Raw genomic sequence first — 22443 nt, 5'->3', positions numbered from 1 at the left:
CGTGGACATTGTCTCCATGCAACGTCATGCTCATGTTGCCAGACAACAGAGCGTTTTGTGGGATGTGAGGGCCCTAAAATGATCAGCAGCCTGACACGGCCCCCTCATCCCGTCCCACTGGATGACCCTTGTCCTCTGTTGCTGTGGCATCCCAGTGATCTTGCCATTAATTCATGGCACAAATTAACACTTGTTAGCCACACATTGTTGACTTTGCTTTATTTGCTAGCATTAAGTGTCCTCCCATCCCATCATACACATCCCTATGTGGTAATGTTTGTGTACGTGTGTTTGATGGGTGGTGAGCTTCATAGCTTCCTCACCTAGCAACAAGCCCTGGGGAGATGCTCAAATGTTCTCAACATCCACACTCAGGTCTCCTATCCTGCACCAGCCCCTTACAAGACGGGTGATGCTGCATCTAATTACACACTTGACACACAGACTGTAGTCGCACTTACAAGAACAGGTCACTTCTTATACACTTCTTTTTCTGCCGAAAGCTAATACACAATAAGTCGACCATGGTAGGAGAGTAAAGGTCGGAGACAAATCAGCCATAAGTTACAACATTTTGCTTGTAATCTTACAACAATGATTTCCTGACTGATCGATTGCAACTGGACTGTTCAGGTAGTCTTAGATATTAGAAGATATTTCCCCTCTTAATATTCTTACTTTGTTCTCATAATATTACAAGTTTAATTCTCCCAGTCCAGGGTGTACCCCGAGTCTTGCCCAAAGTCAGCTGGGATAGGCTCCAGCATACCTGGACTTTTTTCTCTCATAACAATCCAACTTTTGACTTGCAAACTTTTCGTCAGTATTTTTGTAAGACTATTTTTTTCTTTTGCTTAATATAATAATATGGTTCTCTATTAATAGTCTAACATTATTTTCATAGCATTACTTGTTTCTCGCCACATCACAACTCTGTTTTTGAAGGGGAATTTTTACTTGTTGTATTGTGAGTTTTCTTATAATATATGGAATTATTCTTTTAACTTTTTTTTTTTAATACTGTGAGTTTTGTAATGCTGTTAAACAATATTAATATTACATCATTCTAAAGAGTGTCAAAGGGTCAGCTCAGGGGCCATTTGCAGCACATTATTATTATTTTTTTTGTTGCAGCACATTTTACAAATACGCTGCACGGCGGGTAAGTGGTTAGCGTGCAGACCTCATAGTTAGGAAACCTGAGTTCAATCCCACTCTCGGCCATCTCTGTGTGGAGTTTGCATGTTCTCCCCGTGCATGCATGGGTTTTTCGGTGTACTCCGGTTTCCTCCCACATCCCAAAAACATGCTAGGTTAATTGGCGACTCCAAATTGTCCATAGGTATGAATGTGAGTGTGAATGGTTGTTTGTCTATATGTGCCCTGTGATTGGCTGGTGACCAGTCCAGAGTGTACCCGGCCTCTCGCCCGAATACAGCTGGGATAGGCCAGCACTCCCGCGACCCCCGTGAACATAAGCGGTAGAAAATGAATGAATGAATGAATGGTCATATTTCAGATTTGTGATATGGTGATTAATCGTGAATTTTACAAATACAACAAGAAACTAGAAAGTAAAAAAAAAAAAAAATCATCAAAAATGAAAAAACAGCAGTCATTTTCCAAGACTAAAGTAAAAAGATGAAGCGAAAACTATTGTGATTTAGTGGAAAAAAGTAGTAATTTTCAGAGAATAAAGTTGTAATAAGAGTAAAAATAACATCATTTTAGTAGCATGTAGGGAAATATTAGACAGCCAAGTAGTAAAAGAATGACAAACAAACATAATGAACAAAGATGTAATTTTTGGTCAATTAGGTTGTCAAACTAGTCAATCAGAATTTCAAGCAGCTGTAATTTTATGAGAATAAAAAAATATAAAAGTACATAATACCAGTACTATGAGTACTTTTAGACATGGAACTTTTTCTCACATTGTAAAAAAATAAAGACACTTTGACTAATTTCTAGTTATAATAATAATATTCCAAAAGGCAAGGGTATGAGTAATGTATGCCTTAGTTGAATGCAAACGACTCTTTATGGTTTGCATGTAAGAACGATTGAAGGCTGGAAAGGAATGAGCGTGGAAAATGTGGACGTTAATGTTAGTCATGGTGTGTCTCCTAGACCTACACATGTGTTTTAATAGAGACTGACACTGTGACACACACACACACACACACACACACACCTGAACAACAAGCAGAGGGACGTCTTGCCCACCTGTGGCTTCCTGACTCCTGGAGCCTGCAGCCATCTTATCCCAGCCTCCATTTGTCTCCTCTGCCAATTACCTGTATCCTCTCCTCCTCTCTCATCTCTTCAATTGATCCAACATCTCACTTGTTTTTTCGTTTTTTTTTTTTTAAGTTTAAGAAAACAGGGAGATATTCCACCAAAAGAGGATTCAAAAGGTCAAGGAGGGCACCGGAGCAATTCCTACAAGGAGCCTCAGTGACTACGAGTGGTAAGAAAGCAACCATTGTGGATTTAGCTCTAGAGGTTTGAGATTTGTGACTGTGTTGCCTTTTTTTTTACCCCAATTCATCATGAAAAAATAATTAGTAGGGATTGAATGCTGACAAGTGGTGCTGTTGGTTTGCTAAATAAATGATAGATGCCTCCATATTCCCTCTTTTTCTTAGTCTGACCCTCCATCTGTTAGCTGTTGGACACAGACACAACCATATGCTGTACATGTATAAATGATCAGCTATAGTTGATTGCATGGATTGAGATGTCATCTTTTTAGTGTTGCTCTTGTTTTGGACCTTAAATGCCCTTTACTAATTACCTACTATAAAGTGTGTGCATTTCATCAGAGGCCATGCTGCTTTGTGAAGACTTTTGTTTTCATTGTTAGGGAACTTTAAAGCATTTAACTTGGCACATCTCTGATGTCCAACCATGCGGTGATGAGGGATGTTGCCTCAGAGCGGGCGCACAGATGGGTTGTCCCTCATTAACAGGCACACACGGGTCGCTCAGACACACGTGTAACAGTAAAATTTACCAAAGCGTGATGTTCACTCTGTCATTTCTTGAGTGCAATGTGGCCCCTTTTTCCCCTGCAGGGGGCTGTCTTTGCTTTGGTGCTCATCTAAAATCACAGCTTGGGATCTGGAGGTATTTGTGTGTTATAATACCTCTGTTGCATCGGGGTTCATTGAGGGAAATGGCCCCAGCTGCACACTCAATTTGCTTTCTGATTGGATCCGCTCCTGTTTGGATTCACAATCCCCCACTAGATCTGTAAACACGTGCTTGATCCACAGAGCCATGGATAAATGTACCAATAGAGGAAAACACAAATACCAATATTGTCTGTATGTCGAGGCTCAGTATGAATTATTAATTGTGTCAGCCTGCTTAAAAATGTATCCCCAACCTTTCCGTCACATGGATAAAGGAAGTGGTAATTAGTGTTGGGATGTCACAGTTGGCCTTCATACTGAAAAACTTTATACTTTGAAATAGATATCATGTTCTCTCTATCCAGTTGCTTGACATGTAGCATTTTTAGAGTAAATATCTGACTTTTCAGATTACAGCAAGACTTGAATGAACAACTTGTTCTTTTCCTGCTCAAGGACAAGGACATCCACAATTTGTTTCATTGTGGATGTTGTTGGATTTGTTCACTTCAAGTTTTACAATAATAAAGTCATAATAACTAGGGCTGTTGGATGTTTAAAATGATTTATCAGAGTAATCCTGCTTTCAAATTAAATCACGATTAATCACCATATCACAAATCTGAAATATGACCATTCATTCATTCATTCATTTTCTACCGCTTTTTCCTCATGAGGGTCGCGGGGGGTGCTGGAGTCTATCCCAGCTGTCTTCAGGCGAGAGGCGGGGTACACCCTGGACTGGTCGCCAGCCAATCACAGGGCACATATAGACAACCATTCACACTCACATTCATACCTATGGACAATTTGGAGTTCCCAATTAACCTAGCATCGTTTTGGAATGTGGGAGGAAACCAGAGTACCCGTAGAAAACCCACACATGCACGGGGAGAACATGCAAACATCACACAGAGATGGCTGAGGGTGGAATTGAACCCTGGTGTCCTAGCTGTGAGGTCTGCGCGCTAACCACTTTCCTCCGTGCCGCTGAAATATGACCAATTTTACTGTATTTTATTGAAAGAAAGAAAAATGGCAGGGCAGGATTAAATATCTGTATGTGTTAACAGCGCCAAATTAACAGGAAATTTAAATCAAGTAAAGAGAACGCATGACGGAAAATCTATTTGCCCATCACTGGTGTCTTTAATAGCAGAATATTTGGATCAGACTTGAACTGAGTTATTATGTGCAATGAGTTGCGTTCAAAGACATCATGTTATTTAAGTTGAATTCATGTTTTGAGTGATTTTTTTGAGGATTCCTGCCCATCCTGGCGTGCCGTCGTGTCGTCATAACAGAGAGCCGTAGCATGCCATCATGTACAGTACATAAAACAATTAACTTAACTCTTGAAATAAATTAGTTACCCGACCAGTCCAGGATGTACCCCGCCTCTCGCCTGAAGTCGACTGGGATAGGCTCCAGCGTACCCACAACCATAGCTAGGATATGTGGCATAGAAAACGGATGGATGGATATTAGTTACTACCGTTACTGTGCTATTTTTGACAGCCTTAGTAACCCAAAAGGAAAAATGTGTAGAAGCATGAATTAAAAAATATATGTCTTTTTGAAAGTCATATTATGAAAACAAAATGTGGTTTCTTTCAGTATGCTGGCCTCGGTCGAAACCGATTGAATGCCCTTGATTCAATCTGAATAAAGGGGAAACAAAATAATCCTGAAAAAATATGAAACCAAATGTACTGTATTCAAAGTTTTTGCCAGTGATAATAGAGCATCCAACAGCAAAAAGAAGAAACTGCTCAAACAGGCTTTTAACCTTCTGATCAAATGTTCAAACCCACAGCCTTAAAAAGTCAAAAGCTGCACTCCAATATGGTTTTCATGTCAATTAGACATGTCAAAAGAATAGATGAGCATGAGGAATGGGTGTTATGTGAGAGTTGTCAGTCCAATCAGCTTCCTACTGCATGAAAATCATTTGTTAGTATTTGCATCGATACAAAGTTCTGCTCATGAATCCATATGAGGGGTTTAGATATGCAAATGAAACCTGTATATTTCTTCACTACAGACTGTCACCGCATGCCCTTATAAGAACGTTTTATAATATTTTATAAAATGTGTATAACGGTCATTTATCCGAGCAGACGTCAACTGGATCCTCACATCATAATGAACCACAATGAACATAATGCAGAAGACTTATTCATATGAGAATAAAGATGTGAAACTGGCTTTTAAAATGGTTTCATTTGCAGTTTCAATGGTTTCCACTTTTATCAATTTCCTCTGTACTGCAAGGGTGTGGATATTAATCGATACATCTCGATGCGTTTGTGGGTATCAGTTAAATCCGATGCAAGCGTCGTTTTCATTCATTAATTTTCTACCGCTTACACTCACGAGGGTGGCGAGGGGTGCTGGAGCCTAGCCTAGCCATGCATGATTTTGGGAGCCCCCCCGGAGAAAACCCACGCATGCACAGGGAAAACATGCAAACTCCACACAGAGTTGGCCCCGGAGGCGGCGTTTTAGTAATGTTCAACTTCGCCCCATATGCTGTTCCCCAGGTGCAATGAATGCACCATCATTATTTCGCCTTTTGTATTGAATACGAACGGACGGAAGCAGTTAGGAACATACAACTACTAGTAAAACAGCATGGACGTACGCAAGCAGCAGCTAGGAAGTTTCTATATTTAACCCATCCGCAACGTTGAAATGGTATGTTTGGAAACAGAACGGTGGAAAGCTCGACAAAACGTCATTTGCAAAGAATGCCGCGTTAAGAAACCGTACAAACATGCAGTCCCCCTTAAAAAGGATACACCACGACACGAACAAGTCTACCTCCACCTCCCCGTCTAGTTCCTCGTCGGACACCGGGGAAAAAAAAACAATCAAAGCAGGTCAGAACAAGCGGATATTCCACTGTTTTCCAAATTGTCCAGGAGCTATTTGTCCGTCCCTGCAACAAAGTGTCCCCTCGGAATTAGTGTTCAGCACAGCAGGGGACATTAGAACAGCAGAGCAGTTGGCTTCTTCCTGAATTTTTAAACAATTTAAAACTTTAAAACTTTCTGCTCCTCACTACTGTATTACCCTACCTTCTAGTTAGCAGTGATTGAGATATTAGCGGTGTATTTTGCAGACAGGAATATAAACAAACATTAATTGCACTGTTAAAAGTGTCACTTTAACTTTGCTGTTGCTGCTCACTGTATTTTTTACAGCAGTAATTATTGTTTAATTGTTTTACTCCACCACTGAACCACTGCTGTTGTAATTGCAAATTAATTGTGAGGAAAAGTTGTTTTTGAAAATTGTTTGCTGTTAAGATGGCAAAAAGAATTAGCAAGAAGTGGTGCACTGTAAAAAAAAAGATAAACTGCACTTTAGTTGAATTTACTACCAAGTGCCTATAAGGAATAAAGCCAAATCCTTTTTGTAGGACCATATTGAATTCCATTTTTTTCCCTTTGCTTATTTGCATCATGTTGAATTGCATCATATTGAAAGAAAATGCACCATGTAATATCAGATCGCATTGATTTGAACTAAATGATTATCACATAGTGAAGAGGGTGAATCGTATCGCCAGGAAATCCCATGTATCGTTAAAGTATCGTATCGCTGGCTGTACAGTCACCTTGGTCTTGCATTTATTCTTATTTTGATGACATAGATTCAACAAACTGAAAACTGAATTGTAAGTATAGTTAAAGCAACCTGGTACTTTAAAATGAATGCAAAATGTAATCAGTTGTAATATTATTAATTGGAATTTTAATTATAGTGATACGTGGAAATGTTTTGTTCTTCTTTCTGACTTTTTGTTTGGGTTTGGCTCCTCAGGGGAAGATGACAAGGAAATCTCATAATCGAAGAGTGCTCACACCACTGTGCACAGAGATCAAGGTAAGCTGCAGCTTCCTGTTTACACAGAAAATATAGCATACATTAAATGTTGCATTATTTACGGTACACAGTATGTCAACATTATGAATAGTGTGAAATAATCCAATTTACAACTCTTGCTGTGTCCTGTTTACATTTTGGATGGTAAAATGATTGTTAACTCGGATTCAATGTCTTAAAGTGTGTGATAAATGGCCAGAAGGATTTACAGTCACCAAGTTCAAAAGCTCAGATTTAACCAAGAAATTAAGCTATGGATTCATAAAAGTTGGATTAGGAAACGCACAATGATTTTTTCCCCCTCAGCAGCTTAATTCATGCATTTAAATGTGGAGAAAGTAATGGCACTTGAACTGTACCTGTGTAGTTTCAAATAGTTACTGATGGATGCATGCAGAATGCATCACTTTTGTCTATATGTTTAAAAAAAACAAACATTGCCATGCTCCCTCAATAATCCTCAGAAGCTTCTTCATGTTTGTTGTTTTTTTTGCTTGTTTTTTTGTCATTTGTTCATCTAAATTGGACACGTACAAAATAACCCTCAAATGTGACAAGCCAATTAAAAAGATTCTGCAAAAACAGGTTTCTTGTGATGACCTGGAACAACCTATTATATTCTCCATCACGACTATTAATGAGACGTTTACTGGCCGTGCTTTGCAAAGACATGTTGTTGCCATTCAGTGGCTAATCAACCTCTGCACAAGACAATGTCACTGTTGTGTAGGACTAGTACGTGACTGCTGTGGTGATACATGAGAGGATTATAATGAAGCGAAGAAGATGCAACATGAAAGTTTTCAGGGTGGTTGCTACGGCAACTGCACGGCTCTGTGGAGGTGGATGGTTGATGTTAAAGAATGGGTGGACATATGTCGGTTTGTCATGACAACATGTCTCTTTAACTCTGTTCGTTAGTCATAACTTTCTGGAGTCTGACCAACCGCGTTGAGTCGTTCCTTTTCATTCTTTTCATTTTCCCTCCAAATCCCCGGAGGACTGACACTGTACTATCAACAATGGAATCATCATTTCATCAGAATTTTCTGAATAATATGCTTCTAAAGTTCTCCAAAATGTCATCAAAGTTCGTCTGTCAATGAGAGGCTATTGTTTTTTTTTTTTAATTGTTTTTACATTTTATAGTTATATTGTATGCATAAAAATGGCACAATATACAGTATTGGAAAAATTATATCATTATATTACTATATTGGATTGTTGGGCTGCATAAGCAAAGCTTCTTGCGGCAGGCCATTGCTGCGGAGTTTGGATACAGTAAGACATTTGAAATATCTTAACAGATCTCCAGGGTTCTGGTACAAAAAAAAGTCAAGTGGTAGATCCAAAAATATGTCACTGGTCCTCATCTGGAGGATCCGAATGGCTGGATGGTCCTCTGCCCAAATGAAGGTTGTTACCGGTATCAAGTGCAATCCAATGACCATCAGAAGGCATCTACAAGAGAATGGTTTCAAGAACAAAAAAAAATGTCTTCAAAGCCACAAAAATGCCCGTTTGGAATTCCCATGAGATAAAAAAAAATGGGACATTGAAAGGTGGAGGAAAGTTTTATTCTCTGATGAGAAAAAAATATAACCGTAACTATCCTGATTGCTTCCAATGTTACTGACATTACAAGCTGATCCCACCTTAGATGTTTTTCACACAGCACGGTGGAGCTTCTGGTTGTGCAGGAGCGTCAAACGGTAGTTGGCTATGTGGAGGTGTTGCAGGGGCATGTCTTATGACTGAAGGTCTTCATCCATGTAGTAATGACTGGATTTTCCAGCAGGACAATGCCACAGTTCACAATGGCTGCTTGACAAAGGACTTCTTCCAAGGGAATAAGCTCACTCTTTTGGACCATCCTGTGCGTTGATCTAAATCCAGCTGAAAAAATGAGATGGATTGCAGGGGAAGTTGACCAAAAGCAACTGCAAATGATTGTGGTATGAGGTGATGCGAGATATCATTTACTATGGAACAGGCTATCCGCTGTACCTGTTGAATGAACAGTGAGGATGAAAACAGCTAAGACTCACCAATTAGATGGCGAGACGGCTTCATAGTTCGGTACAGGAAATTTCTGTCTGCAGGTGATAGATGAGCGAAACAAGAGATCAGATAGAAGGACAGAACAGATTTGCTCATAATGGCTTAGTCAACATTAAAATGAGCCAGTACAAACGTTGGTGAGCCTTCCTACACACTGCATCACAATTAGATTCAAATGTCAGTTTTTTTTAATTAAATTATGGTTCCAAGATATTTATTATTGTGTACATGTTCAAGAGTCTGATTTTTAATTGCTGTTGCTTCATTCATGTGTGGTTTCTTCCTAAACTCAATGATGTGTTTTATACACGTTGAGCTTAAGGTATGACTCGGGAATCACACCACCTTACAAAATGATCAATGTTTTGACCGTGACTGGTCTCATCCTCATTAACAGATGGATGATTACTTAATCATCTGCATATTTAATTCTTTTCCTCTTGTCATATGTAGTCTGACACATGTTTGTGTACAGAATAAACAACAGGGGAGACAACACACAAGTTTGTGGTGAGCGGGTGTAAGTACCTTTTTTGAAAGAGCGAGAGAGTACCATTTACCCTTACTTTATGGGTTCTGTCTGTTAAAAAAATTAAGAACCCAGCCTGCCAACCTGCTACTTAAATGAAAGTGCTCTGTCAGCTTATTAATCAGAATACAAGGCTGGATTGTGTTAAAAGTCTGGAATGTGTTTCATTTTTGTCAAAATGTTTTAAAAGCATATCAAACAAAGTTAGGGTAGCATGTCTCTCAAACCTCTGAGGGGCCATAAAAGCTGTTTCACGTTGCCTTAAAATCTCAGACCTGACTCCTCAGAGATCTCCAAGCGGAGATTCGAATCCAGGTCTCCCCAATCTCATGACTGTGTGGCTAATAAGTGCTAGCCACTTATTTACCGTGTGGCCCCTTGTAGCGGTTAATTGTTCTTCTTCTTTTTTCTCTTTGGGCTTTTCCCTTCAGGGGTTGCCACAGCAAATCAATCTCCTCCATCCAACCCTGTCTTCTGCATCTGTCTCTCTCACACCAACTACCCTCATGTCCTCCTTCACTACATCCATAAACCTCCTCTTTGGTCCTTCTCTACCCTTCCTACCTGGCAGCTCTAAACGCAGCATCCTTCCACCAATATATTCACTATCTCTCCTCTGGACATGTCCCAACCATCTCAGTCTGGCTTCTTTGACTTTATCTCCAAGGCCTCTAACATGTAATGTCCCTCTGATGTACTCGTTTCTGATCCTATCCATCCTGGTCACACCCAATGAGAACCTCAGCATCTAGTTATGTAGAAATAAAGTCAATTGTTGACGGCTGTGCATCACATTCACAACTCCACTATAGAAATGTGTATTTTCTTCAGCTTTGAACTATGTCATGATTCATTGGAAAATGTGCCCATTGCTGAAAACCTTTTAATATGTTGCCTTGACTTTGGCTGCATTGTCTTTTGCGTAATCATTTTCATTTTTTTACTTATATCTAATGTTTGATAACAAATGCTAACAGGACTTAATACTCACTTTATGTACACAACTATTGAGGAATTATTTATGATTATTAGGGATGCTCCGATCAGAGTTTTATGCTGCCAATTCATGATTGAGATCAGCCAGTGCCGATACGTTAAGTTAAGAATGAGTGTTTATTTTACCTTTTTACACTTGAGTATCCTTGAGTGTAAAATATTTTTGGGTCACTTTTGGTCAATATGGTAGTTACTAAAAAAAAAAAGCTTTAGAATCAGAATCCGTTTTTTTAGACGGCACATAATTCCTTCAGGCATATTAAACTGTCTGCCTCTCAACTTCTGTTGCATTGAATTACAGTCAGTTAATAACAAAAACAATTGCTGACCATGGCAACAGTATTATCAGTCAGCCATTGAATTTTAATCTATCCTCTTTATTTGTTTTCCATTTTGTTCTTTCCATCCAGCCTTTTTTATCAAACTAATTATTAAAAAATATTTATCACAGCCACCATATTTTCATATTTTAATTGAAACATATGTGCAAATAATAATCATGTTGGTGATGATTCCAGCGGGTTTGATTTAACAAGCATGCATGAGTGTGGTCATGTTCAGTGATCATATGACAGGATTGTGAGTTTAAACCACCTCTTTCCCCATCTTATTCATCGCAGGAAGCTTGTGTCTGCTGTTTCTTGTTTTATATATGGGGAGGCAGATGAGGCAACAGTGAAAAGAAAAAAAAGAAGAATGATAACATAAAATATTAATGGATGACCATTAATATTTGGTCATATTTTCTTCCATAAAAAACGCTGAATTTGCTCATTTCTTGATACTGAGGCTAAGAAAGAAAAGAAATACGGAAGGGGGTATACACATAGCCCTGCCCTTCTCCCCCATCTCGGGAAGTTGTGCATAGTGGAAGTCATACTCAATGTAGCTTCCAGTAGCTGATGTCATGTACTTCTGTAAATAGCCATTAGCCCCTTTGCTGGCTGGAGCCAAGGAGTGCACTCCCTTTTGCCCTCAATCTATCTTTTCATCTGCGTTTTAGTTGTGAAATAACTGAGTAGCATGGTAGGTAGAGTGCTTTACTGATTTACAGTTTAACGTCTTTTGCAGCTTGTATTACATTTTCCTCATTTATCAATGACATTACATGTATATAAAGGCTATTCCATTGTTTGTATTTTTTTTAATTGTATTCATGTGAAAGGGGTTGACTTATTTTTACACTTGAATGTAAGAATGTGATGAAAACTTTGGGATTGCAAGCTTTATGATGGCACAGTTTGAACCCTGGTTAGATCGTATCTTTTTCCATTGTTTCTTTCTTTCCATTGTTTTGAATTTTTAACTTTACCAAAGTCCCCAAATGCTTTCATGCGTTTCACAGCAGCAAGAGGTTAGCTATGAACCATGCATGCATGGTTGTCCCCTCAAATGATGGAGCCGATGGTGAGAGAGTGAACAACTTAACACAAGGCTCAACAGAACCTCATTCTCGACAGTTTCTTTGTTCCCAAACCGTGTCTTATCTCCTCTCCACCTGTGTCGTTATCTGTGGCTCTTTGTTATTCTCCACTTTCTCTTCAAACTGGAGCTCCTAATTCCTGAAATCCTTTTTATTCTCCCCCTCACCTGGATGTGAGAACCATATACCCTCAGACAGCCACCGCCTCTCTCCTATTCTAGCCTCCCTCTCCCTGTGAGGAGGCAAAACAAGCCTCACTACAAGCACATGCAACAGGGTGCAGGCTGCACCTTCTGTGTCGCCGCCTCTCCTCTCAGACTGAGCTACAGGCGAGAGAAGAAAAGCACCAGAGTGCAGCCGGGCGCGCTCTTTTTTTATTTTTTTTTCAATCAAGAGATCAGACGCAGAGACAAAAGTGAAAGGAGCTGTTGGAAAAGAAGACTTGTCCTTCAACATTTCCTGGACTGAGGAAGACACCCATTCAGAGTTGTTTAGAAAGAAATGGAGATGCCACCTGTGGCACCAGTTTGATGCAAGAGGCTGCCCTACTTACCACATCGTCTTCACCACATTTGAACACCGATGGCTTCCAAGAAGAAGTGGGCTGAGCGGAAGGAGCAGCGCAGGGAGCAGCCGTTCTCCACACGTGATGATGCATCCGTGGCATCTGGGGCATCAGGGCCCGGGCGTCCCACCACCAGGGGGCGTTTCTCTGAGTCGTGGAAGAGACTGAGCTCCAGAGGGGGATCCACCAAAAGGGGGGCGCTCGGCTCTCAGCAGCCAGGGGTAAGATATTTTTGTGAACACACGGGCTGGTGTCCATCTTTTTTTCTCCAAAGATCATTCAGGCTGATGGGATCCTGATAGAGAGTGAAGCAGGGAGGGATTAAGCAAAGGCAAGTTTATTTATAGAGCATCATACACAAGGTAATTCTAAGTGCTTTACAGAAAAGTAGTGTAAAATTAAATAATTCCATAAAAACATGAAATTATTCACAAATCATTGCATAAAATTCTATAAATCATTCCATAAAACAAAAAATGTTGAACAAAATGTGCACTGTAGAATACAGAAGTGTTTTCAGCCTGGATTTGAACTTTGCCAAAGTGTAGAATTGTCGCACATCTTTCGGAAGACTGTTGCAGATTTTGGCAGCATAAAACTGAAACGCAGCCTCATCGATTTTAGTCTTGACTCTGGGCACCCATGGAGACCTGATCTTCTCAGAGCTGGAGGTGGTTAATGTGGCCCTAACATTTCAGAGATGTACTTTGGCTCTGGTTCTAGTCAGGACTCGAGCAGCAGCATTCTGGTTATACTGCAGTTGTTTTACAGCTCGTTTAGAGAGCCCGGTAAGATGTCTGTTACAGTAGTCCAGCCTCCTGGAGACTAAGGCATGTATTAGCCTCTCTAAATCTGATTGTTTTTTTAGGTGATTTTAGGTAAAAAGCTGATGATGTTGTTGTTTTAATGTGGCTTTTAAAGCTCACTTTCAGTCAACATTTTCTTTTTATTCTATTTCTTTTATTGAGTTATTGCTGCTTTAGTCATTTTGTGCTCAGCATCCACAACAGAAAAACTTCACAATGAATTCCATTCCCATTACTATGGTTATTATCACGCTTTGCCATTACTGCCATTACTGGTGTTCTTCTGTAGTGGCATCACAAACACAAATATATAAAACACACAAAGCCAAAGAAAAAGCACTAATAAGGAGTTGTTCTTTTAAATCAGGGGTCGGGGACCTTTTTGGCTAAGAGAGCCATGAAGGCCAGATATTTTAAAATGTGTATCTGTGAGAGCCATATACATTTTGAATGCAATAAAATGCATTTTTATGTAAGACCAACAGTTTTAGATATAATGGGCTCTAATTGTGTAGATCAGGCACACTACCCCACGCCAATGGGGTACTACTTTCGTGAGCAGCGCAGTGTCTAATAATAAATCAAATACTTGCTGCCATTAATGCAACTTCTGCTGCTGCATAGTTTTGAACCGTATTCAGTACACGTATTTCATTCTTTTGGCCATCTTCACCAGAAGGCTTGGTTCTGCAGCTTTAGCTATTTGACTAAAGGAGGAAAGTTTACATTTACATGTTTTTTTGACATCTCAATGACCGAGGTAGACTACAGCATTACCCAGTAATAATCAAGTTTTGGTGTTTGACCTGGAAAATATCATCAGGAAAGATAGATATGGTTGGCCGTATTGCAGCAGAATATAGATGGACGAATTAAAATGCATAAGAAAGTTGTTGATTTTGAATATTTTTAACAGTCATTTCTGTGATGGTTTACTTTAAAATGTTAGCAAAAATGCATTTTTATTGTGGTAAGAAATGCTTGAGAGCCAGATACAGTCATCAAAAGAGCCCTACCTGGCTCCCGAGCCATAGGTTCCCTACCTCTGGTCTAAACGCATGGTGAGCTTGGATATTTAATCCTCTGTCTTGGCAGTCAAATTCATTCATTCATTCAGCAAAGCATAAAAATATTCTTAATGCATTTGACTTGCTGCGCTCCAGCTGTCAAAAAAATAAAAACGGCAGTGACATCCGCCTTACGGCTCACGCCTGCCCTCACCCCACAGGATTAGAAGTGAGCTTTGCAAGTATCTCTGTTATTATTGTTTGATTAGCAAGAATAATGATATCACACTTACATTAAAGATACTATACAGGCTGTAAAAAGTCATGGTGAATGTATCTTGTTGGCAACATGCTAACAAACACAAACTGCCACTGAGTGCACTCTGAAGGTACACGGGGCTTGCGCACTAAACTAAGAAGAGACGCTTGCAGGAGCCTGGATCACCCCGAATGGTAGGGAGCCTTGGCTACTTGGAAGACCGTGAACACACCATCTGTGATAGCAGACAATTACCACTGCAAAATCCTATTCTTTATAAATTCATGTCAATGTCTATATCGCTGGTACCGAGGACCCGAGTGTTGGAAAACAGCATCACAGAGGATTTCCTCAAAGTCAGTTTGGCAGGGATGTAACATGTGCTCCATTTTTTACATTTTTATTTGTGAATGAAGGTCAGCGCGGCCAAAATTGGCTGCTCTCTGCTGCTGCCTATCATATCACATCACTATTTGACACTAATGTGCGGGTGAAGATATAAACAGTGTTTATTAAATCATGGTATCAGCCAGCAAGTGTGATGGAGGTCCCTAAAGTTTAAAAGTACTTGGAACCAAAAATGTAATTAATGTGACATTTGACAGCTGTGTGGGTCCGTGCCCCAAGCTGGATATTTTCGCTTGTGTCCTTGTAAAGAAACTAAGCTTGGTCCTCTGGGATTTGTGTTGCCTGGTTATGAACCACAGTTTACTGTTTTAGTGTGTGTGTGTGTGTGTGTGTGTGTATAGGTTTTCACCCTATGACAGCGATTGGCTGGCAACCAGTCCAGGGTGTACCCCACTTCTCGCTCAAAGTCAGCTGGGATAGGCTCCAGCATACGGTAAGTGGTATGGAAAATGGATGGATGGAACTCCTCTTCTGTTGTTTGGTTACTTGCTAACAACCTTTCAGACACTTTCCCAAAGGGTCTCTGTGTTGCAGCTGCAACTCTCCAAGTCACTGGTGTGGTTGAGTGACGGAAAGAAAAGCTCTGACTCGGTTGGGATAAAGTCATTTGTTGCTATCTGCTGGTTTGCATATAAGATGAGATTTTCTGATGTTTTTGGCGGGGAAAAAATACATTGTTTTACATTTGAGTCAATATAATGTTTTATGCAGTATCTGTTGGGTTAGGGTTATGCAATTTTTATGGTCCATATCTGATTGATCAGCCGTTGATCAGTGTCGGCTAATTTCCGTGAAAAAGCATGGTATCGACATATGCTGATAGTTGATTTATAACGCCAATCACCTCTGCCCTTTCTATTGTAGCATCCAACCTATAGCAACCACCTCCCACCCAAAGCCAAACAAGCATGTCTTATGGGCGCCACACATGGGAGATATGGGAGGTCTGCAATTGGTGAAAGTCACCAATGCCAGATGACAAGCAGCCGTGTGACCAGCTCCACTGGTAGTTCAATGGAGGAAAAGCGGCCGATGCTGATGAAGTACTCTTGCTAGTACCAGAGGTTCAGCTTTTTTCTTTATAACTCTGTATTCTTAAAGAATGTGAACTAGCTCTGGGAAATTTTACACAGCAAATATTCATCCATGTTTACTGGCGAGAGCCTACTGATTAGCATCCTGCTCGCTTATTGGACGAGAAATGATTGATCCTTAATAAATGTTACAAAAACGAGGGAACGAATTAGAAATATATGCAATTGTATCAGCTGATTTAACTCATGGATGATTGGTATCGGAAGCATAAAACCCTGATCGATTTTATGCTCCCTAGTGCATACTGTATACATTTTGATATAGTGTGGTTACTACAATTTCAATATTATAATTACAAGATTCAGCCCAGCCTCCCTATTGAGAGAACTTATTTCAGAAGCTCATATTTGTTATCTAATTAATTGGATTATTTTCAAATGCCGTGTTGTTGTTTTTTTTTAAGAGCGTCACACAGCTCATTTCAATGAAAGATCTGTTGAGCTACAATTTCCAAACAGACAGTCAGCAATTTGCAGAGCAGGAATTTAGAGGCACAATTAAAAGAGAAACAAGACAGATGTGTCCCCGCACAGCACACCCACAACCACAAGTCCAAACAAATGACAGTTTTCTTCAGTGCTGCTTGCTAAATGAGCCAATGTTTGCTACCAAAGCTCTCAAACCAACCGAAGAAATCAATGCTATGCCAGTGAACTACATCTAAGCAAATTGCTCTGCACATGGCAGCTGCTTTTTTGGACTTGGCATATTCGGTTCTGTTGGCTTTGCTATGGCTTTGACTGTTTTGCATAACATGGATTTTGGTATTTTGCTCTGCTTTGGGAAATCCAAACTCTCCCTAAAAGTTAACCATTCAAAGTTTTTTCACATCCCAATGGAGGATAACACTTTGCCAGAAATTGCATTTGTTGTACAAATCAAGGTCATATTAATAGGATGAACCAATGCTTTAGGCTATGAATCGATCCATCTGCTGGGGGGTTACAGGCTGGGGACACGACTCCCTGTGCTTCATTGTCACTCACTAGAATAACTTCCCTAGAAGCACCTCTATGTGGGCTATGTGGGTTTTCTCCGCGTACTCCGGCTTCCTCCCACATTCCAAAAACATGCTAGGTTAATTGGAGACTCCAAATTGTCCATAGGTATGAATGTGCGTGTGAATGGTTGTTTGTCTATATGTGCCCTGTGATTGGGTGGCGACCAGTCCAGGGTGTACCCTGCTAGTCGCCCCAAAGTCCACTGGGATAGGCTCCAGCATACCCTGCTCTATATAATTGCGCTGTAAAGTTTAAAGAAATCTGCCGCAAACATTTTTGAACTGAACTCGAGGGTCGGATTCCTCCCCTCCTGGCAGCCAGTTGAGTAGCCCTGTTATTGTGTCTATTTATGACATGCATGATTTATCATTGCTGTAAAAAAAATGTGAAGAATTGTGTGTTGCAGGTCTGCTTGTTAAAGCAATCCTAATTCCCTTAGTTTCGCATGTTGTTTTTGTTTTCTTGTGCAAAACACCATAGCTGTGGAGTCTCTCCCTTGTGGCATACCACCAACCTACTGTTGTTTTGCTGCCATCTTATGTCACAATTGGACCACAGTAGTGTTGAAATCAGGATCTTTGCCCACTGTCATTGCCCCCCCACAGAGTACCAGAGACTGACTTGAAACTCTGCCATGGCCTATTTGTCTCCCTTTCCTATCGGTCTTCAGGAGAAGAGGCTTGCTTGTGTCCAGAAAAGAAATAAACAGTTCAGTCATTCTTCAATCAAAATGTATTGGAACTGTGATAAATAATAATTAGGTTGCCACAGTGCATAATTTATCAGTGTGCACCCAATCCAAATGCCAATGTTTATGGAAGCACAAATTGATTGCGTGTTCAGAAACTTGTTTAGCCAAGTGTCAGTGTTAATTATCTCAGATGCCAATAAGACAATTATCAAACAAAGATACGCAAATGTGTAATATGCAATATCAATGGATGGCTCATAAATCAAATAGACACCAAGTCACATTTGTGCTTTGGTTCGAACTTCTTTCTAATTGAGTAGATGATCTCCTCTTATGACTGCAGGCATATATTATATCAAACTAATATTCCCTATAAGTCCCACACACGGCAGACGTAGTTGTTCTGATTGCTGCTGTGGGGGTGAAGCTGATTGGCGGAGGGGATTTGTGTTTTAAAGTATTGTACGATATCGATACCGTGCTTTTTCACTGATATCGGATGATACCGATCGGTGGGCGATCGATCATAGCACCCACTATTAATTCTGTTATGTCATGAAATAAATTGAGTTACTGCCCTTAAATCTCTTTTAATGTTACCAAAGACATTTTATAATTTTTTTTCAACCTGACTGCCTGCTCCCGTAGATGTATTTATATGTCTTTTACATTTTTTTCTGCGTGAAAAGCAAAAAGAGGTGACGACACAATTCCACAATTGAAGTGAGCATGTTTGGTGCAGTTTTAAGCCGGAAGAAGAAGTGCATTTTATAACGTAAGAACTCATAACTTTGCCATAGTAATGCACTCTACACAGCAACCAGGAAGTGACATCTTGAGGAGATGAATCCTAATCCTACTTGTCTCTTTTTTTGAGAACATTTTAGCAAAAATGTTGGTTGTTACTGAAAATAGCGCTAACCAAGGCATACATCTGAGTACTACTGTATGTTGTTTTGTCACTGCATACCTGTTCAATCATTTCTCAGCTACGCCGTTTTCCATTTTCATGAAAAATTAGCGCCTAAATGAATCTTGCTATAATTACACCGAGCTCTCCTGCTAGTGTCCTTTGTCCATGTGCACAATGTGATTTCGTGTTTCTTCTGCAAAGGCAGTGGGATATGAGGATAAGGGTTAAGCTCACAGAGTTCCTTTTGCTGCTTGAATTCATCTGAGTGACACTTAGGATAAAGAAAGGTCTCCAAAGAAGTGCAGCTTTTTCTATAGTACCTGCTGTATTTGACATACAGGCTGCAGTTGGAGCCATATTTTACACAGTATGATTCTTGATTTAAATTAGAATTTAGACTTCTCTTCTTTATCACGTTTCAGTTTCTTCAGCCTGTCACTGACTATTCTACCAGATTGATTTCAAACTGCAAAGTTATTGATTTTGTTTTTATTTTTTGCCATGTCTTGTGGTACCTCCTTGTGATGTTTGCTATGAATACTACTGAGCCTATTGTGTGATGTGAGAGCTCAGTTGGATTAAAAATGGACGAGAGTTGCTCTTTGTCAGACATATGCGGGTGATGAGGCTCATCACTGCAGTATAGTGATAAAAGTAAGTGTGACAATAGAGAGATCAACGTTGCAGATGGTGTGGTAATTTATTTAGTTCCAATCCAGCACCTTTTATGTTGTTTCACTTCAAAATTATCTTCTTGGAAGAAATACATTTTCCATACTAATGGTTGTTTTGTTCATTTAAATGAGAAGCCCTCTGTTGATCTGCGGTATGTTATAAAAAAAAACAGTCTGAAAAGAAAACATTGCTTCAAGCATTGCAGAAATTGAGGGAGGTGTTGCAGTAAATCACAAGTGTTACCTGGTTGATGTTAAATAAATAAATGAATTTTCAATGCAGCCATACCACGTTACCACGCGTTAGTGAATATATCTATCTGTCTATTCATCTATTCAACCATAATAAGCAGAACTCCACCACGTCCAAAAAGAGAGGTGATGGTACAAACAAACACAAATCACAAATGCTCAGCATGAGCACAGGCCTGCGGGGGCAAGTTGAGGGAGAGAGAATGGTACCCAAGTCAGAAACCATTTGAATGACCTCTTGTGAGTACATCTTCAGGGTCAAGTGAGCCCAAACACAGCACAGATTGCTTATTGGTGTCAAGTGTACCCTTAGATCACAAAGAAGGCATCAGCTCAATATGTGCACATTTTCCTTGTGGTCTGGAAGGTTGCAAGTTTCAGACACCTTTTTTGGACTTGAGCTTTACATCTCAAGACAATTTGTCCAGTATCAAGCATAATAAATACCTTTTGATGCTACTATCTTACTTAAAGCGTTCCATCCAGCTGGTGACTGGTGACTCCTTATAAGGAGGTGGAGTGTGAGTGTAATAAAATCCAAGGAAATACAACAGGAATAGGTGCAGATTCTGGAAGATCTAGAAAGCATTCTGTGTGTAGCTGCTCTATAGGAGTCCACAACTCAATACAAAGGGCCTTAAATGAGCACAATAGGTCCCCTTTAAGTCATTGTATCCCTAAAAGTACAACTGAGTTGGCAAGTTCTTTCTTTTCACTTGTTCACATCAAGTCTACTAGTTTAAATAAATGGGGCACAATTAGGAATCCACCACCGCTTATTAGTAAGGCATTAGCATATAACAATGCAGTCCACTTTAATTAAAGAGCATTTAATTTACAAAGCACAGGGAAGTGGAAAAATGTCATGTGGAGATAAGGCAGCATGTGGCAGCCAGCTCGGGAAAGGTGTGCTGAGTAATTGGCTTGTCTCAGCGGCATTCAAGCCACACCTTTCATCTCCAGTTCCTTTAGTGAGGTGGTGAGCTGGGTCATAACAAAAGTAAGACTAGTCAACATTTAATCCGCTTAGCACCTTTTGGTAGATTGTACAAATAGAAAGATTGTGTGTAGAGTTGACTGTGTGACATCCATAGCAGCAATATCTTTGAAACAGTACTGGGAGTTGTGGGTGTGGTGGGAGGTGAGAGAATGTACAGAATCAAACATTTGTCTATTGTTTTTTGAAGTTAGTGGCCATCGGTGTGCACTTCAATATATTCGGTGGTATCAATTGAATTAGGATTTTACACGGATTTATGTCTTCGGGCGAGAGGCGGGTACACCCTGGACTGATCGCCAGCCAATCACAGGGCACATATAGACAAACAACCATTCACACTCACATTCATACCTATGGACAATTTGGAGTCGCCAATTAAACTAGCATGTTTTGGAATGTAGGAGGAAACTCGGAGAAAACCCACGCATGCACAGTGGAGAACTCCACACAGAGATGGCCGAGGGTGGAATTGAACTCGGGTCTCCTAGCTCTGAGGCCTGCACGCTAACCACTCTTCCCACGTGCAGCTCAGGGCAAGGATAATTTACCAAAAATCAGTCATTGTTATCTTGAATTAAAAATCTGTTCATACGATGGATGTTGTTGCTTGATTGATGTTATGAAAAGGAATATGCACCAATTTTGACTATTATTCATGTCCTTGATAAATATGACCGACAATTTTGGAGTGGGTTTACTGTTGGGGGGTCTTGTATCCGCCAGTCTTTATATGTTAATGTTTTTGATGAGCAATCGAGAGGGGAATTATGGGGCTTATCGGGAGAATATTTAATAGAACCGAATTGAAAAATCTTTCAAATCTGTGACTTTTTTTTCCCGCTTTCAGTCCTTGAATGTTGTTTTCTTTGTGGTAGGGGAAAGCACTTACATGTGCACATTTTCAGAAAGAAAGAGATGTAGTTTACCTCGAGTGCTTTTTTAAAAGCTAGTCTCTCTCTTATGTGTGCTCTCTCCATTTAGATGGATTCATTTGGATGGGACAGTGCACATTAATGGACATATTTGTCGCAGTCCAGATTTAGAGCAGTGCTAGTTTCCATCCTTAGATTTAAGTGCTGCTGCTTATGGATTTGTCATATTTCCTTCCTGGGTTCCGATTAAAGCCTGATAGTTTGAAGTTATTTTTCTAATGTATTTTCATTTAAGCAGAGGAGGAGAGGAGCAGCAGTGGATATGCTCAAAGAGGAAACTATTTCTGAGATGCTCAGTCATGCTTCAACCTTTGTATAGACAGCTAACATTCAATTTTTCAATGCAGAATGATGATTTTGCCCCTGTCTGTTTTTCAGAGAAACCTCAAGCCTTCATATAGTTTTGTAAGCTGTGAAAAGAAGAAAAACTTGTTCTTTTTCTTTTTCAACTTCCCTTACATACGCCCTTTACTTCTGCAGGAAAACATCTGATATTTTGGTTGTATAAGTCTGATCGCCTCCTGGAGCGTGGATGTATAATCCTCCATCTCGGCAGTCAAATTCATTCATTCATTGAGCAGAGCATGAAATCATCTGAATGACTTGCTGCTCTCCAGCTGTCAAAAAGAAATCCTGCCGTCTTTTCCTCCCTATGGAAGGGTGTCAGTGACAAGCACCTTCCAACTCACACACGCTCCCACCCCTTTAGAATGAAGCCAGTCCTCTATGACATTTTGTATGTATTTTTTAGTCCAATTACCAAGAATAATGATATGACACTTCCACTAAAGACATTACACCGA

The 22443-nt window shown here is 40.0% G+C and overlaps 1 protein-coding gene and 1 long non-coding RNA gene across 9 annotated transcripts in view; one reads left to right on the top strand and one right to left on the bottom strand.

The window, feature by feature from the left end:
* The first annotated feature begins 2453 nt into the window (after nt 1–2453).
* The window catches only part of trpm3 (transient receptor potential cation channel, subfamily M, member 3), a 134863-nt gene continuing 114873 nt past the window's right edge, over nt 2454–22443 (top strand). For 4 of the 8 annotated variants that reach the window (XR_009129707.1, XM_058072040.1, XM_058072039.1 and 1 more), the window contains exon 1: nt 12019–12823. Coding sequence is in view for 7 of the 8 variants with exons in the window: in XM_058072040.1 (XP_057928023.1) it covers nt 12620–12823 (204 nt within the window). In the remaining variant the exon portion in view is untranslated. Of the gene's footprint in view, nt 2471–6965; nt 7029–12017; nt 12824–22443 lie in introns of those variants that run through there. The other 4 variants (XM_058072033.1, XM_058072034.1, XM_058072037.1 and 1 more) reach the window with 3 other exon arrangements.
* Nucleotides 8499–12846, bottom strand: LOC131128795 (uncharacterized). Its single transcript, XR_009129708.1, has 3 exons — nt 12591–12846; nt 9077–9124; nt 8499–8924 (listed from the first exon to the last, which is right to left on the bottom strand). It is a non-coding gene; the product is annotated as an uncharacterized LOC131128795 (long non-coding RNA).

This window comes from Doryrhamphus excisus, chromosome 4, assembly GCF_030265055.1.
Source record: "Doryrhamphus excisus isolate RoL2022-K1 chromosome 4, RoL_Dexc_1.0, whole genome shotgun sequence".
Classification (NCBI taxonomy): domain Eukaryota; kingdom Metazoa; phylum Chordata; class Actinopteri; order Syngnathiformes; family Syngnathidae; genus Doryrhamphus; species Doryrhamphus excisus.
Note: the sequence above shows the minus strand (reverse complement) of the source record. Positions and strands in the feature narration are given on the sequence as shown.